The 19,474-nt window shown below is 34.2% G+C and overlaps 2 protein-coding genes across 20 annotated transcripts in view; one reads left to right on the top strand and one right to left on the bottom strand.

Moving 5' to 3' along the window:
* The window catches only part of LOC105219108 (serine/threonine-protein kinase ATM), a 64,212-nt gene extending 46,249 nt beyond the window's left edge, over positions 1-17,963 (bottom strand). The window contains exon 1 of the mRNA XM_054231442.1: positions 17,657-17,963. The gene's annotated coding sequence lies outside the window, so the exon portion shown is untranslated. The remainder of the gene's footprint in view (positions 1-17,656) is intronic.
* Positions 1-19,474, top strand: part of LOC105219110 (small conductance calcium-activated potassium channel protein) — a 174,897-nt gene that overhangs the window by 2,824 nt on the left and 152,599 nt on the right. For 14 of the 19 annotated variants that reach the window (XR_008471331.1, XR_008471330.1, XM_054231449.1 and 11 more), the window contains exons 2-3: positions 15,198-16,184; positions 17,148-17,249. Coding sequence is in view for 17 of the 19 variants with exons in the window: in XM_054231449.1 (XP_054087424.1) it covers positions 15,198-16,184; positions 17,148-17,249 (1,089 nt within the window). In the remaining 2 variants the exon portion in view is untranslated. The remainder of the gene's footprint in view (positions 1-15,197; positions 16,185-17,147; positions 17,250-19,474) is intronic. The other 5 variants (XM_029044782.2, XM_011195045.3, XM_011195044.3 and 2 more) reach the window with 1 other exon arrangement.

Raw genomic sequence — 19,474 nt, 5'->3', positions numbered from 1 at the left:
TTTTGATCTTGTATAAAAACAACTAATTTTATCATAAGGACATAAAATAACAAGTAAGGAAAGGCTAAGTTCGAGTGCAACCGAACATTTTATACTCTGGAAATTTATTGCTATATTTTTATCAAGATAACACGCAATTTGAACACATATTCAGCATATACATATATAGTATAAAGTCCATTGAATGTTTAAAACCCCTAATATTAGGTATATGGGAGCTAGGGGAAATGTTGACCCGATTTTAACCATTTCTGGTACAGAGACACACTAAGAAATAGATTTCCTCTGAATTAAATTAAGATATCTGAAAAATATTATCTTCATATTCGATGTCTGGGGCATTGAAAAGTTATAGGCAAAGTTTTAATTCGCTATCTTCATTGGTTCCTTATGTATATATTATATTATCTGAGTGCAGCTTCTTTCTGCTATTTCTTCTATAAAATTTAGAGTTTCTGACATATTTCGTTACTGAGTTAACACACTTTTAGTAATTTTCAACCTATCCTTTGTATGGGAGATAGGCGTGGTTATTATCCGATTTCAACTATTTTCATGGTATATGGTGGGGTACGTAACGGAACCGACTGCAGAAAGTTTGGTTTATATAGTTTTATTGGTTTGCGAGATATATACAAAAAACCAATTTGGGGGTTGGGCCACGCCCACTTCCCCAAAAAAAATACATCCAAATAGGGCCCTTCCTAGTGCGAGCCTTCGTACCAAATTTTACTTTTATAACTTTATTTATATCTTAGTTATGACACTTTATGTGTTTTCGGTTTTCGCTATTTTGTGGGCGTGGTAGTGGACCGATTTCGCCCATCTTCGAAAGCAACCCTCTCTCGGTCCCAAGGAATATTTGTACTAAGTTTCGTCAAGATATCTTAATTTTTACTCAAGTTACAGCTTGCACAGACGAACAGACGGACAGACATCCGGATTTCGAATCTACTCGTCACCCTGATCACTTTGGTATATATGACTCTATATCTAACTCTTTTAGTTTTAGGTGTTACAAACAACCGTTATGTGAACAAAACTTTTATACTCTCATTGCAACTTTGTTACGAGAGTATAAAACCGTTTTATTATAACTGAACAATGTACTTATTATAATTAATATCCACTTTTATAACAGAGTTTGATTTGTTAAAGCTACATCGATGGAAAGTAAAGTCTCAAAAAGTAAAAGTCGTGTTTTTTTTGTCCGCCACTGTATACACTCCGCTTCATCAGGTGAGAAGTTAGTAATTTAAATTGGTCACCAAGTTGGCACATAACCTGTTTTTTAATATTGTTAAACATTTTCTGCCAAGATATTTTTGAATATTTGTATTAATAAATTTAAACATTTATATATACAAATATATATATATATTTTAAGAGTGTGTCTATCACCCATTATTGAGAATTATAATACATCAAATATCCGGTTGGGTAGCGATTCGTAAAATTTTCTAATATAATTTCATACATTAATGACCAATGCTTTTTAATGCTTTGAATTTGATCTTATTTAGTGGAATATTGCCTGCGAGGCTCGTAAACTTCCCCAACCAACAATATCCAAACGTTTTCTAATTTATTGATGTCAGATGAGTAAGGCGGCTACTGCGTTAAAACACCGTTTTAAGTCTTGAATCGACTTAATCACTGGGTAAATTTTAATTGTTGCATTATTAAATAAATTTTTAAAATTGTGAAAATCAGACTCCCGTGCGTTTTATACGCCTTTGAAGTCATATTAGTATTCAAAAATTATAGTCCGCATATACCGTAGTAGGAGATGGCACCCACTTTATTGCTATTTTGTTTAGACATATGACGTTGTTTTATATTTCTGTTATTGAAAACTATAATTCTCTTAAGCTTTGATATCGATTTCTCTTCATCCGATTGCAAAATTATATTTTATTTGTCTGGTGAAAGTGTGCTAACCTTATGATGCGCAGTGTTTGTATATATCTATACATATGCACCTAAATATATGTACGGGTTTGTGTTAAAATATACTCTTATTGACTACCGCTCGACTGCAGTTAATTTGTTTTCCTCTAAACCCCTGAAGGCACTCCTGTTTTACATACATGTGTACGTTCACATGTTTTTACAAATACATGTACGCCATACGTACACCCATAGACGTATTTCTATAAATATTTGTAGCCACCATATACATATATACATATATGAAATGTATGTGTGTTAAACTGTATATCAACAATTCGAACATATGTTTAAACATTTCTTTACATATGTACATGTGTATGATATACTTCCCTTGGCTTTGTGGTTTACCTATTTGATCACAAATCATGAACTGCTGCAGGTGACATTTAATAGCTGTCATGTTGACAATACGGTGTCATAGGCCTTGTAACACGCAAACAAAAATTAACGATTTTCTTCAAATGCCGAAGGTTGAAAATACATTTCGAACAGCTTGTTTCCAACGTTATGATCAAAATTTATAAATATTTAAGTGGTTGAGGATAGAAATGTCCTAATTATTTATTTATATTGGAAGCAGCTATGCGCATGTAACCACTCGAGTGTTTCGTAAACTTTTAACATTTCTAAGCCGAAAATTCAATTAATCGAAACATGCATTCTTATGTACGTACACAAATACATAATTTTATATATATAGTATATGGTATACAGATATATTATTTGATCGATTATTAATACACATATTTGAATAATAAATATACTCTATGTATATATGTACATCCATTATATACATTTGTATGTAAGTAATACCCTGCAGTTAATTCAACTAGTTATAAAGAATTTTACAACTAGTATGGACTATACGCCTAACTAGTCAGCCTTTATTTTGTGTTGTGGCTTTTTTCACGTGATGATATCATATAAGACATTATTGACTTTCAAGCACGAAATAAATTTAAGGATAATCAAAGAAGAACGCGCAACAACGAGAGAGAGTTTCTCAATCATAGATGTGGAAAAAGGACATTGACTGAGTACTAAAACCGAAGAATTACCATTTAATAATTAATATATGGAACAGCGACATTTCATATTATTATTTCCTATTAATTTTCTAAATTGTAAATCGATTACAGTCATATTTGGCATCTTAATTAAGTAAATTATTATAGGCGTTTATGACTTTTTTCTTTATTACAATAGCATTATATTCGAAAATCAACCTAACCTATACAAAATACTATATTCATTAATTTTATTGAGATATCTTGCATAATACTGATATATGCGATACGTAGTCAAATCTCCCACAAGCAGACATTGTACCGTCCGATTGCCCATAGCAAACAATAAAAAATATATTTATACATATTTACATACAAAATATACAACGAGTGGGAAATAAATTTATTTATTTACTGATGTTCAAAAAATTTTAAATTTTAACGTAAAAAAGTCTGATTTAATTATTAAAAAACTTGTGATTTTTGTATGATGTTGTTTGACTTTTTTAAGTTCGAATTGGAAAATTAATTCAATTCGGGTACTCACAAGTTGTCATAAAGTCTTGTAAAATCATAAAGTTTTAAAGTTTTACACTGGTTTAAAAAAATTGTTGTTAGATTGCTTAAAAAATAGATTTACACTATTACGACTCAGTGCGCTATTCGCTCAATTTTATTCCTACCAAATTTTTAACGAGGTATATCAACCATCGTTTTATTTTAACATTTTCATTTCTATGATAACTGGTGGGTTCCCTAATTTTTATTAAAATCAATGAATGTAGATAATTCAGATTCAATAAATTTGAATACCTTCTCAGCTGGATAAAAAATATCGTCTTATTTGCGATAGTGGCACATCATCGCCAAAATTACACAAGTTTACTGAACCTCGCTTTGCGAAAACAGCTTCGTTTGTAAAATTATTTATATTCTCCCAACATGTTGCACAATACTCTAGTTTTGTCCACCTCACGCTTGTTTGTAAGTCCTAAAACTAATCGAGATACATATAGAGTTATATATATAAATGTTAAGATGTCGAGGCGAGTTGGTCTTTCCGACCATCTGTCCGTCAGTGTAAGCGATAACTTGAGTAAGAATTAAGATATTTAAATGAAACTTGGTACACATGTTCCTTTGCACCAAAAGGTTGGTATTGGGTTGGGCGAAATCGGACCACTTCCACGCCCACACAATGTCGGTAAAACGCTATAACTAAGCCATAAATAAAGGCGATCAGTGCAAGTAGAGGCATGTGTTGTCGAAATTGTTTTAGGGAAAGTGAGATTGGCGCATCGTTTTTGTATATACATATATATCTCTACTAATTTTATATAATCCAAACTTACTAGACATATTTCCCTTAGGTATCCCATCATATACCAAAAGTGGTGAAATCGGATAATAATCACGTTAAACTACGAAAACTTAGTTAACCCGTTAACCATTAAAGTTAGTTTTTAAAATAGTCGAAATCAGACTACAAGATATTATTAATTCATTACACGAAATTTTTTTATTATTAAACAGAAGAAATCTTGCCAACCGATTTTGAAAACACCGTTTTCAATATCAGCTGCCTTGGAGCGTGCAACTTTTTCATGCTGTATCTTTAAAATTATTTGACGGACTAAATTTAGGGCAATAGTTTATAGATACCAAGAATTTAAAAGATAAAAAAGTTCTTGTAGCCGTGTTATCCATGTAGCTTCTTAAGGAAATAGCCTGTATAATAGATACTGAAGTTATTAGATGAAGTTACAGATAGATGAATCGGCGGTGGATGGTGAATAATTAAAATTTATTTATTTTCTGAAAATAATCACCGTGGTAAAATACATAGACCAATTAACGCACGCAATATTTGATGTTTTTCGTGCTAAAAAGATTTCTTCATGTCATATTAGTATTCATACGTTCATAGAATATACATAAGTATACATTTGTATATAGACAGCATGTACATACATATTAATACTACAATTGCAGCCATCCATCAAATTCCGGACCGAACCATTTCTCGATTGTCTGAAAAATTACTGTCAGCCTAGTCTGCAGTCGGTCATAAGTGAACCTAAAGTAGCTATTGTCTGTTCAGTAAAAGATTATATATTATTAATAGATGTACTTAGATATACGAGCTCATATTAATAATGTTCATACAAATATGCAAACATTTTTATACTCTCGCAACAAAGTTGCTTAAGCGGGTATTATTGTTTCGCTCACATAACGGCTGGTTGTAAGCCCTAAAACTAAACGAGTTAGATATAGAGTATGTATATCAAAATGACCAGGAAGACGAGTAAAGTTCAAATCCGGATGTGTATACCCGTCTGTCCGTCCGTCCGTGCAAGCTGTAACTTGAGTAATAATTGAGATATCCTGATGAAACTTGGAAGACGTACTTCTTTGCACCATAAGAAGGTTAGGTTTCAAGATGGGAGTAATCGGACCACTGTCATGCCCACAAAATGGCAATAACCGAAAACATATAAAGAGCTATAACTAAGTCATAAATTGAGCTATTGAAGTAAAATTTGGTAAGAAGTATAGCGCTATGAAGGGCATATGTGTATGTAATTTTTTTGGGGAAGTAGGCGTGGCCCCGCCCGCTACTACGTTTTTTGTACATATATCGTAAACTACTAAAGCTATATCAAGGAAACTTTCTATAGTCGTTTCTTTTAGGTACTTCCTATACAGTCCAAAAATGGAGTAGATCGGATTATAACCGCTCCCACCTCCCATACAAAGGTTCTGTTGAAAACCACTAAAAATGCTTTAATTCAGAAAGGAAAACCACCTGAAACCTTAAATTTCATTATAAAGATGGTACAGAAGAACTGCACTCAAAATGGTATACTAAATTTTAAATGGGCGTGGTTCCGCCCACTTATGGGTCAAAAAACATATCTCCAAAACTACTCGACCAATTTCAATGAAATTCGGTTCATAATATCTTCTTAGCTTCCAATGATATGTTGTGAAAATAGTCCAAATCGTTTCACAACCACGCCTACTTACCATGTATCTGAACTTTGAAGTCGATCTGAATAGTTTAGTTTACAATATATAAAGTAGGTACTAGTAAAAAATACTGCATTTAAAGAGTGGCATCGCCCCTCTAAAAATCGTCGAAATCGGTATATAAGTTTTCAAGACCCTATATATCGAATATGTGGTCATCAGTGCTTCTAACAAATTTGTTACCGAAAATATAGGTAGGTCTCTCAGTTATTTGGAAGAAATTAAGAGGGAATATGTTTCTTCTAATAATATGTCTCCGTGCCAAAAATGAGTGAAATCGAGACATAACTTCCCTATCTACCACAAAACTAATATTAGGGTTTCCAACTATCAATGGACTATATGCCGAATATGGGGGTCAAATTGTTTGTTATATTAATGAAATTAAATAAATAAATTGGGAGAGTATAAAATGTTCGGTGACACCCGAACTTAGCCCTTACTTACTTCTTATATATGTAATATGTATAAATGTATATGAATAAATGTACTTTTACATTGTTGAATGAAACTCGCATGTGAGTAATACAGCGTATCAAATAATTCCATAAATATGTTTACAATATAGTCTGAAGACGGCAACATTTTTCGTCTTTCTGATTATTTCCGTCATGCAATTCTTTCAGAATTTTCATAAAGAAAAAATATTATAGTTAAGCGCCAGCAAAAGTATACATCCGTATTGATTGATTACACGACTCTACAAAAATTTTTTTTGTCTTTGTCCTAAAGTTTATTTTATGATTTTCTGATTAATTATGAACAAAAACGACAAGAAAGTACCTTCTTCTCGTATAAAGTTTGCTTTTGTAAAAGTAATAGTAATAATATATTTGGGGTTAATTAAGAGATAGTACCAATGAACATAAAAGAAAAAGTAAAAGTGTGCACTTTTAAACTATTTTTTACTTTTTTGTAAGTTATTTTGATAGTAAAACTTAATTAACATGTTTCATTAAGTGATTTCATTTTCAATTAAAAATTTAAACCACATTTTTTAAAAAATTATCACTAAAACGGTGCTTTAACGGTATATTGATTAGTGTTTAATGTGTGCAATATAAAGGATTGCTTGCCCTTGAGACCGCAAGTGATCCTAAACGAATAATAGCTAAACAAGTAAGGAATGGCTAAGTTCGGGTGTAACCGAACATTTTATACTCTCGCAATTTATTTATTTAACTTTATTTATATTATATAATACACAATTTGACCCACATATTAGTCATATATATTGTATAAAGTCCATTGAAAGTTGGAAACCATAATATTAGGTTAAAAGCACAGAAGTCCTCATGTTCGATATATGGGGCCTTGAAAACCTATGGTCCGATTTCGGTGATTTTTAGAATGGGGCTGCCACACTATAAACATAGTATTTGGTCAAAGTTCTGCACCGATATATTCACTATTATATATTGTCGTATATATGGTAAAGTACACGATTCAGATCGACTTCAGAGTTATGGTATATGGGAAGTAGGCGTGGTTGTGAAGCGATTTGGCCTATTTTCACAACATATCATTGGGATGTAAGGAAACTATTACAAACCAAGTTTCATTGAAATCGGTCGAGTAGTTCCTGAGATATGGTTTTTGACCCATAAGTGGGCGACGCCACGCCCATTTTCCATTTTGTAAAAAAATCTGAGTGCAGCTTTCATCTGCCATTTCTTATGTGAAATTTAGTGTTTCTGACGTTTTTCGTTAGTGAGTTAACCCACTTTTAGTAATTTTCAACCTAACTTTTGTATGAGAGGTGGGCTTATCGGATTTCTTTCATTTTTGGACTGTAGTAGGAAGTGGCTAAAAAAAAACGACTGCAGAAAGTATAGTTTATATAGCTCTATTGGTTTGCGAGATATGTACAAAAAACTTAGTAGGGGGCGGGCCACGCCCACTTCCCCAAAAAAATTACATCCAAATATGCCCCTTCATAGTGCGATCCTTCATGCCAAATTTTATTTCCATAGCTTTATTTATGGCTTAGTTATGGCACTTTATGTGTTTTCGGTTTTTGCCATTTTGTGGGCGTGACAGTGGTCCGATTTTGCTCATTTTCGAAAGCAACCTTCCTATGGTGCCAAGAAATAAGTGTGCCAAGTTTCATCAAGATATCTTAATTTTTACTGAAGTTACAGCTTGCACAGACGGACGGACGGACGGACGAACAGACAGACATTCGGATTTGAGCTCCACTCTTCACCCTGATCACTTTGGTATATATAACCCTATATCTAACTCGTTTAGTTTTGGGTGTTACAAACAACCGTTATGTGAACAAAACTATAATACTCCCGTAGCATTTTTGTTGCGTATTTTTCTGGGGAAGTGGGCGTGGCCCTCCTAAGTTTTTTGTACATATCTCGTTTCTTTTAGGTACTTCCTTATATGATCCAAAAATGGAGGAAATCGGATTGTAACCACGCCTACCTCCCATACAAAGGTTATGTTGAAAACCACTAAAAATGCTTTAATTCAGTAAGGAAAACCACCAGAAACCTTAAATTTCATTATAAAGACGGTACAGAAGAGCTGCACTAAAATGGTATACAAAATTTTAAATGGACGTGGTTCGACAGTTTTCAATGAAATTCGGCTTCTTGGCTTCCCAATGATATTTTAGGAAAATAGTCCAAATCGGTTCACAACCTAGCCTACAATGGACTTTTACCATATATATGCCGAATATGTGAGACAAATTGTGTGTTATATTAATAAAATTAATTAAATAAATTGCGAGAGTATCAAATGTTCGGTTACACCCGAGCTTAGCTCTTTCTTACTTGTTAATTTTAATTTTTGTTTAAACGGTTTCTAATTCTTGAAATCCATGCAAATAAATTTAACGAAGTGCAAAACACAGAATGTGGCATCTTTTTCCAAAGGCACATCATAAAATTTAATTTTTGTTTAATCTTTTGTGTATGTACGCGTAGCAGAAATAGAACAAGAGATGGCGAACCCGATTCCACAATCGACATTGCCCCACCATGAAGAATTAGAATTTCAATTGCGCGCTTGAAAAACAAAAAATCGGCGGGACGATGGATCGCCGCCCGAGCTATTCAAATACGGCGGCGAAGAACTAAGGTGCATGCATCAGCTTCTTTGCAGAATATGGTCGAAAAAAAGCATGGCTGACGATTGGAATCTTAGTGTACACTGCCCAATCCAACAAAAAGCAGACCTCGCAAATCTGAACCAATTATCGTGGGATAAGTCTCCTCAATATCGCTTACAAGGTTCTATCGAGCGTACTTTGTGAAAGACTAAAGCCCACCGTCAACAAACTGATTGGACCTTATCAGTGTGGCTTTCGACTTGGAAAATCCACAACTGACCAGATTTTCGCCATGCGCCAAATCTTGGAAAAGACCCGTGAAAAGAGGATCGATACACCCCATCTCTCTGTCGATTTTAAAGCTGCGTTAGACAGCACGAAAAGAGGTTGCCTCTATGCCGCTATGTCTGAATTTGGTATCCCCGTAAAACTAATACGGCTGTGTAAGCAGACGTTCAACAACACCAAAAGCTCCGTCGATCGGGAAGGACCTGTCCGGGCCGTTCGATACCAAATGATGTTTCAGACAGGGTGACTCACTATCGTGTGACTTCTTTAACCTGATACTGGAGAAAATAATACGCGCCGGAGAGCTACACAGAGAAGATACAATCTTCTATAAGAGTCTACAGCTGCTGGCATACGCCGATGATATCAATATCATTGGAAACAACACCCGCGCCTCATTCCCTCATCATTCCCTTCCTACTTTATGGTGCAGAAGCGTGGATAATGTCAACATCCGATGAGACTGAGTTTTCGAGAGAAAAGTTTTGCGAAAAATTTACGGTCCCTTAAACATTGGCTACGTTCAGTTCAGCGTGATGTTGTTCAAATGGATGAAAGTGCTCCAGCTGTGAAAGTGTCGATGCAGTACCCGCTGGTGGAATCCAAGGAAGAGGGAGACCTCTACTCCGATGAAAGGAACAGGTGGAGAAGGACCTGGCTTCGTTTGGTATTATCAATTGGCGCCAAACCGCCAAAAAGAGGAATGAATGGCGCGCTGTTGTGGACTCGGCTATAACCTCGTAAGCGGTGTCTACGCCAGTCTAGAAGAAGAAGGGGCCGTCGTTTAGCAAGCGCTGGCATAAATACAGAATGGGGACTAGTTTGAAGGCGACAACATTAAAGTAAGGGAATTAATAAATATATATTTTTTAATGAAAATTCCCATTATTTTTTTAACACACCTGGTATTATGTGTCTCCACTTGTATCTGTTTTTTATGTGTACTGCTGTATGAATGTTTGATGGATTGCCAACTTTTTAACTCGTTGGCAAAAACGACGGCATTCCAGAAGTCAAGAACAGACCCCTATCACAAACTTGTGCTATGTTTTTTTAATTGACTATGTTATATCTCAATATGTGTACATACGATGATATTTTTTATATTTAAAAGTAGCACCGGTGATACACAGCAATTGTTAGAACAATTCTGGCCTACGGGGTTCTGGTGTGGTGGTCAGAAAGCAACATTTCAAACTGTTGGATCAGAAATATACAAGTTTCCTACTAGCACTGTGCAGAAAGATGGGGCTTTCAAATCAGGAGGAATGCAGGAAATGTCAAGAGCTGGACACTAAGGAAACAGTGGAGCATCTCTAGGGCGTTGGTCCTGCACTATCAAGACAACGCTGCAGTTATCTTGGGGCCTCACAGCACGATAAGTTGTTGGAGATATCATTAGTTAGGCCTCATCATCTCTTAAAATTCGCGTCAAGCACTGACATCCTATCAGGAGACTATTACTCAGGGAATACGTGACGGGACTCCATCTGGTATTATTAAGGACCATAATTGGCCTGTTGGCCCACCAGACTAATCTAACCAAACCTTTAAAAGTATTTCTCTTTTTGAAACTAGACTGTGAAGTTACTTAATATGGTTTCTCATAATGACAAGCGATGAAAGGATGATTTCATTTAAGGCAATATTTAGATAGTCAGTCAGTGATAACAATGTCTATCCAACTAAATTACTTTCATTCTTTCCGAATCATTAATGTGGAATTAGGCGTATGAACGTAAACTAAACTTTTCATTATATTGGTGTTAGCATGAGCCTATATCGACCGTATTTAGAAGCTGTTTACATATACCAATAGTAATATTGAAAGTTCCTCTAATATTTTATTTGATTACTGAATTATTACAATTAAGTGTATGGATGGTGAATGGGTATTTATTTTATTGAAGTGAAGCATCAACCAACCCTGAAAATGATAACCAACCCACGCATAGAAAATGTAAAACATTTGACGGGAAAATTAAAAAAAAAAAATAAGGTTAGATCTGGTATCTAATTCTCTTGCTTATTTAGCTTTAATTACGCTTTATTGTATTATATTTTCCAATTTTGTATTATTTAATGTCATTGAAAATAAATGCTATTTACCTATGATTTTCATTACCACAAATCATTTTTCATATCATAAAACATAAAACATATGTATGTATATATTTTCCTATTTAATCAACATTTGCAGTGATGCTAATCAAAATTTACTTTCATGACATCTCATAATAATAAACATTCTCACATAATATAAATGAAGCAATTTCTTCAATGGCTTATGGATATATATTTAGTGATGTGAATTATAATCATGTTAAATGACATCTTTAGCTCATTAACGTCTTTTACCCACTCACTTGCTACATACCTACAAATGTACATACGCCCAATTCACTTTTCCTTAATTTTAATTAACGTAAAACTTTCAGCCCCAATGCTTTCGAGTTTACTATGTTGTCAAGTACACTTAAGAACTGGTGCATACAGACAAATGTGAGCTGGGTTACATCGATACCGAGAGCACAATTAGTTGAATATGTGTGTGTAAATATGTATATGTATGCATATATGTATCTACATATATAAAGCAATTAAAATTAAATTATTTGTGTATAAGCAACCGTTTATTTCTATCATCACTATCACCGCCATGAAAATGTGTATGTTTGTGCGAGAAAAACAAATGCATACTTCTGTATGTACGTATGTATATATATAGGTACTGTACACTCTCGCTAAAAGTAACGTTGAAAGCAACACACGAATTTGTATCGTTAATTACTCAGTAATTACAAAATCATGACTCAGTAGAAGTAATTTCCTTTCCATTTTTCCTCCATTTATAAAATCATCCGAATCGAAATATCTATTATATATTTCTAATGTAAAGATTTCTAAATTCTAAATTTCTTAATATTTTCCTGTTTATAAGTTAATCTTCTGTTGTTACTGTGAGAAGTGACAAAAGTAAAATTATTACAAGTTGCTTGCCAACTAATTGTCTGAAGCCAATGAACCAAATGACAAAAATGAAATTTTTAATGTATTTAGTCAAAAGCAACGAGTCAGATTTGAAGATTAATTAATTAATTAGCTATTTCAATTTCAGCAATATTAAATGCCCCGCTGGAAGGAGGTAAAAGTCAATAGGGATTCTGAAATTATTGCGCCTTTTCATCATTTAACCGGAACTTAACCGTAAGAGTTGCAGAATAGTATGTCAGTCTAAAGCCAATTTGTATACAAAAATAAAAATTAAACCACAAAGAAAACTCAAACGACTAAAGTTTTAACACATATTCAACAAGAAAATTGTTGATGTATCGGTATTATATAAATTATTTGTGATACACAAGTTTTCTTGTCAAATCCTCATATCAGGAAGAACCATTTACTGTTTCTGCAAAAACTGCTAAAATGTTAATGAGTTGCTCTTACTGAGAGCTCACTGTATATACTTTCGCTGCATAAATGCGCATGCGAAATGAGTAAACTCTTCTACCACTCAATCGCATGGAAAGCTTTGCGTTAAACTTTAACTGCCAACATCATCTATGTATATACGAAAAATTAACAATAAAACCAACGACCTTATTTGCTAATAAAATGACTGCTAGAAGCGGAGTAGACAATAATGTGAAAACGTAAAATATGTTTATAAGGGGTCAAGAATATCTTTAAAGAATTCATAATTATGTATATATATAATACATATATGTGTATATGTTTATTATATATACACGTATGTATGTGTTTATATACGCATGTATATATATACATGTTTCTTTACAAAATTAGCAAATGAATTTAAAATTCTGTTAAAGGCTTTAGACCTGGAAAATCCACAACTGGCCAGATATTCACCATGCGCCAAATCTTGGAGAAGACCCGTGAAAAGAGCAAAGCTGAGCAACACCAAAAGCTCCGTCGTGATTTGGAAGGACCTATCCGAGCCGTTCGATACCAAACGAGGTTTCAGACAAGGTGACTCACTATCGTGTGACTTCTTTAACTTGATGCTGGAAAAAAATTATACGAGCTGCAGAGCTAAATATAGAAGGTACAATCTTCTATAAGAGTGTACAGCTCCTGGCGTACGCCGATGATATTGATAACATCGGAAGCAACAACCGCGCCGTTTGTTCTGCTTTTTCCTGCATGGATAAGGAGGCGAAGCGAATGTGTCTGGAGATCAATGAGGACAAGACGAAATATCTCCTGTCATCAAGTTTGAAGTCTGTCATAACTTTGAAGTCGTAGATAATACCTGGGAACCAGCATCTACAACTCGAACAATGACAGCCTCAAAATCCAGCGCAGAATCACTCTTGCCAACAGGTGCTACTTTGGACTGAGTAGTCAATTGAAAAGTAAAGTCCTCTCTCGACGAACCAAAATCAAACTCTACAAGTCGCTTATCATTCCTGTCCTGCTTTATGGTGCAGAAGCTTGGACGATGTCAATACCGCAGACGATGGAACGATGAGCTGTACGAGTTATACGACCACATTGACATAGTCCAGCGAATAAAAAGACTGCGGCTACGCTGAATAGGTCATGTTGTCCGAATGGACGAAAACACTCCAGCTCCGAAAGTGTTCGATGCAGTACCCACCGGAGTAAGCCGAGGAAGGGGAAGGCCTCCACTCCGTTAGAGAGGCAAGGTGGAGAGCGACCTGGTTACACTTGGAATCTCCAACTGGCGCCGAACAGTGAAGGAAAGAGAGGAGTGGCGCGCTCTCATCGATTCGGCTATAACCGGCTAAACGGTTCAACGCCAATTACATACATACAACTGAATTCACAGTTATGTAAAAGTGGAAAAGGTTAATTTTGTATTGAAAAGTTTTTAATAAAAAATTTACTTCGAAAATGGCATATATTTATTTGACAAAATTATTAAACAAGTAAAAATTTACTTCAATCAACGGATAACATATTTCTTTCAGTTCATTAAAATGTTGTAGTTCCAGATATAAAATTTAAATCCAACCACAGGAACGGTGAACAACCGGATTTTCATAAAAAGCAAATCGATGATCTCAGATTATTTATCAAAGAATCAGTGAAGCATTACCATATTCAAGGAATAAACTTTAGTAGTACCTAATGCTTCATAAAAAACTAAGCTGCAGAGAACACATGGCTCTGCGAATTTGGAGCTCCCGTAGAAGAGCCATTGTCCGGCCATAAAAGTCCGGACTACGACCACAAAAGGGTATATTAGCTGTTTACAAGTGTATCCGATCTAAACAAATATTTGATTCTTCAGTTTGATGGAAAGTACTAATGAAAAAGTACCTGATTAAACACCTGGAACAGATGGCGAGGGTCTGTTTGTTGGCGGTAACTAGTCCTATGAGAACCACATTTACAAATACTCAGGAGATATTCCTTAATGTCCGGCCCAGTTGAGAAAGGACACTTTCCCTGGCTCCCAATATTCAAGAATGTCACATTCGTGAGTTCTTTTTGCAATTATTAGTCAGATTCGCTGCACGTGTCGTATAGAATATTGAATATTGTATATCACTTACTTTAAAAAATTATTAAATAAAATTGCCTTTATTAAAAAATAGTATAGTTTCATGTTTATAACGACCTGAACTTGTCACAGAACTTATGGCGGGATCAAGTATATAAATCTATGTGATCCGTATATTATTACTTTTAGGTTACCAAAGAACCGCTAGGTAAACAAAACTATTATACTCATACATATACATAGTCTTCTTAAATCCTTAATTTCTAGTTTTAAAACAATTAAAAGAAACTAGCCGATCAACTTTACCCACGATATTAAAATTATATATGTATATAATCTATTTTTTCATTTATTTCAGATGTCCATTCAAAAGCTAACCGAAAGCACAAATTCAGGTTATGTCAGCTCTGAAGAAACTGATTCACTACTCGTATCCAATACGCCAAAATGTAAGTCCTCTGTATTACGTCACATTAAAATGAGCTCAGTAAATGGACCAACATCGACGAACATGAATTCGTCTTCGACTGGGAAGCCAGCGTTGATACGCCAAGATCGCACTTCCACTTATCTTACGAGCCCCCAGCTATCCCAACAAACTCGTCTCGGCTCTGAAGAAAGCGTACGCGGGGTCGCCGGAGATGATGACATCGAACAGGGATTACGGCCGGCAGTCGTACCCGATATTGAAGTGCATGAAGAGAATCAAAATAAGACGCAAGTCATCCAGAAGAAATTGGAGTCGAACCATTTAAAACAGCAGCCAGCACAGCAATCAAACACGCGATCACAACTTCAGCAACAGAATTCTCAACCAACCATATCAATAACGAATTTGAATACGTATCAGACTTTACAGGAGTTTGCTAATCCACAAAGTAATTCAAACATAGGAACATCTTCATATCAAAATCTCTCATGTGGTATACCAACTAGCGCTCAAACTCGTTGTCGCGCGTGTCGTAACTGCAGCCGACGGGCGTCAACAACACCTCTCTCCACTACAGCTAGTATCGGTATGGATCGCTCAACATCGAAAGACAGTGTCAAAAGTGCCTTTCAACAGGGTAACCTGTCAATTTCCAGCTCGGCGATGCAACAACACGCACCACCGTCTGTTTTAGTCACCTCGTCGCCTACGAATGGTTCTCGCATAATCCGACAAAGCTCTCAGCCCGAGTCCAGCACCACAGCCATTTGTTGTGGCGCACATAGCTCTTGTGGGCATTCACACACCGTTCCGAACGTTTCGCTGAAGATATTGCGGGATGGTGCGACCGATGGAATCGCTGGCATAGCCGCCGATTCGTTACGCATTAACGGTGGTATGCGACCTTTCAAACAGGTAATCAAACGCGATGTATTTACATATGTATGTATATATTTATGTAAGGACCTAAGCTTATAACCTCATGCACGCTAGGGGTTCATACTTTCAATGGAATATGCATAAGCCTATAACTCATTTACATATTCATATGCTAATTGAAGAATACATTTATGTATCCATAAGTATACATATTTACAACATGTATATACTTGTATACAAAAATCATTTACATACATATATTGATAATCAAATATCTTGTTATCATTTATCATACTTATCTGCATGTCTTATTTGTCATTAAACACTTCTCATTCATTGTGAATGGAGATAAATCTTCATCAACTAATTGAATAAAATATCGTATCAGTAATAATTTTAACTTTGTTTAGTAAACAATAGGTGTCACATATTTATTCTACAAATATTTACATACTTACATAATTCGCTCTTACTATTTGTCATTTGTAATAATACAAATTTTTTTCCACTAAAATAAATTAACTATATATGTACATATATAAAATATATCGAATTCAAATCAATTAACGAAATTATTTTACGATTGAGCTTGAAGTCTATGCAAGCACATTCAGTAATGCTTTCCAACTCAGTCTTCTCTCTCGGCATAATTACGCCTGTACTTCATTAGTTTCATTCAACTATGTCTTTCTGCACTATCAACGAAAGTAAAAATTTGACATTAGAGACCACGTCGGTCTAGCGCTGTGTTTATAAGGGAATTTTGTTTAAGACTGAATAAGGGGAAATTCTTAACTCTTAAAGTAATGTGGAATGTTCAGAACAAAACCATTTACGCATATTTCCATATTTAAATTTAGTCATATTTATAGCTTATTTTCTTTTTCATAGACATTTATGGGCATATCAGTATTAATACGTTATCTTATATTTAAATTTAATAATGAACATTGTAGTATTCAGTAGTGTAAATAAATTTTCTAAAAAATTTTTCTTTAGGGTGTTCTTCTAATGCCCCGTACATTGTCCGAGAGCCGAAAATTACGTCTAAGAAGAGCTTTTACAGAAGCAACTAACGAAACACTTCAATGCTCTAAAATGGTATTTACACGAAACTTACAATTTCCAATAATTGTTCACGTAATTCTGATTTACTTAGAGGAGCCTATTGTATGCCTGCTTTATCAAAATGCACCGTTAGCTAGATTAACTAATTCCTAAAACACAATGATTTAAAAAAGAAAAGATTATGAGTAGTAAACACAAATCATGCGTAGAAATGGGAACGTACATATGTACCACATATATGCACATTCAATTCAAGTCAATATATAGATACAACATAAGTTGAAGAGATTCCAGCAAAAGATCTCTGTAAATGCACCGCTATGTATGTATAAATAATTTTATGAAACTGCATCCAAATATTTTTCGATGCATTCACATATGTATAGTTAAATGTACACATTTTATTTGCTTTTTCGCTGCCTTTTCCGCCACACCCTTACCTGCTTGTATTGTCCGCTTGTATGTATTTGTACCCGCATGCTCATATCCTTAATAAACCGTTTAAGGGCGATGCATTCCAGGACTTTTAGAAGTGAAAATGTTATTTGAAGCTGGCGGTCTTTTAATTTCAGTCCTTTGTTCTATATATATTCTGTGTACATATACATATGTACATTCATACATATATAATACCAATATATTTGCCAAAGCTATGCAGATTTTCTCATGCAATTTACATTACCGATTTTTAAAAATGATTTACACAAAATGTAGTTGAAGTTACAAATTGTATTGAAAAACTGAACTGATAATGTTTGATGGAAGTAAAAGGGAATTTTTACATCAGTTAAATAAATTACATAAAATCGTATTCTTATTATTTTTTCCCTCACATAAGTTTTTTTTATATTAGCTGCTCATATCCTTAATAAAGTTATATTTCTTATATAAAATATTACTTTTCGCAAAATTCAGTATTTATAAAAGAACGCTTAAGTCGAATTTTCAAATTGTTGACCTTTTCTAAATTTACTCATCAACTGCTACTACTACACAACAGATGGCGCTATAAACACTTAATCAAAAGCTAGCAGCTTTAATTCGATCCCTGTTCATTTCATACTGTACTAGGCCACAGAGTGCCTCAAATAATAAAACAATTTTTTAATGAAAGTAATTAACCAAATGCCTATCCAGCAATTCTATAATTAGATTTTAGACAATTGGACTTTATTATTATGAATGACTAATCCGTTGAACATATACATTTTTTATAAAATATTTTAAATAGTTGTATTAACACATTTTACAAATCTCTAATAAACTCTACGTGGTAAATATTAAAAATAATGGAATATAAGTACAAAAAGTAAACAGGAGCCTTAATAATAATATTTATATAGCACTTTACAGTATAATAGGGTCGTTCGCGTAAACATTTTTGTATAACGTAAATCTGAAGGATTTACTTATATGATAAAATTTGGTACACATATTCCTTGGCACTGTGGGTGGATTGTTATTGCAAATGTATGAAATCGGACTATTTCCACACCCACAAAATGGCGTTAACTGAAAAGCTTTAAATATTATAAATAAACCATAATTAATTATAAAGGGTTTTTGGCTTAAAGGACATCATTAGGTTTAGTTGACTGTAAAGTGGGCGTGTCCCAGCTCCCTAATAGGTTTTGTGTATATATCTCCCGAAGCCAAACTTTCTGGACGCATTTACCTTTAGTACACCATCGTACACCATAAAAATGGGTGAACACTAAACTTTATAGAAAAGGTGGTTGAGAAAAGCTGCACCCAGCTTGGTACAAATGGAAAATAGGCGTTGCTTCGCCCAGTTTGGGGTCAAAATCGATATCTCAGGGACAGTTCGAGCCATAACTTCTTCTAGCCCCGTATACTTAATATAAGGGATTTTAAATCATCCGGTGGCATGTAAGCGTAGGATATAGTGTAGCTTGGAATGGAAAATTAATCAAATTAATCAGGAATTACCACAACCTCATATACTATATAAATTGATTTTCGTTAATCTAGTGGGTTTTGTTCCGAATATATGGGTCAAATTGTACGTTATCTTAATCAAATTCCATAAATAAATTGCGAGAGTATAAAATGTTCTTTTACAACCGTATCCTTTCCTTTCTTGTTTATATTAAAGTTTGAAGATAATTTCAATTGCCAACCACAAAAAGACTAAACTAAATTTATTAAATTTTAATTTTTAGGAAAAATATAAATATATATAAAATATAAATATAAACACTTTTATTACATGAAAACGTAACGTAATGTAACGATTA

This window comes from Zeugodacus cucurbitae, chromosome 5, assembly GCF_028554725.1.
Source record: "Zeugodacus cucurbitae isolate PBARC_wt_2022May chromosome 5, idZeuCucr1.2, whole genome shotgun sequence".
Lineage (NCBI taxonomy): Eukaryota > Metazoa > Arthropoda > Insecta > Diptera > Tephritidae > Zeugodacus > Zeugodacus cucurbitae.
The sequence above is the reverse complement of the archived record's forward strand: the minus strand, read 5'-3'. Positions and strand labels throughout refer to the sequence as shown.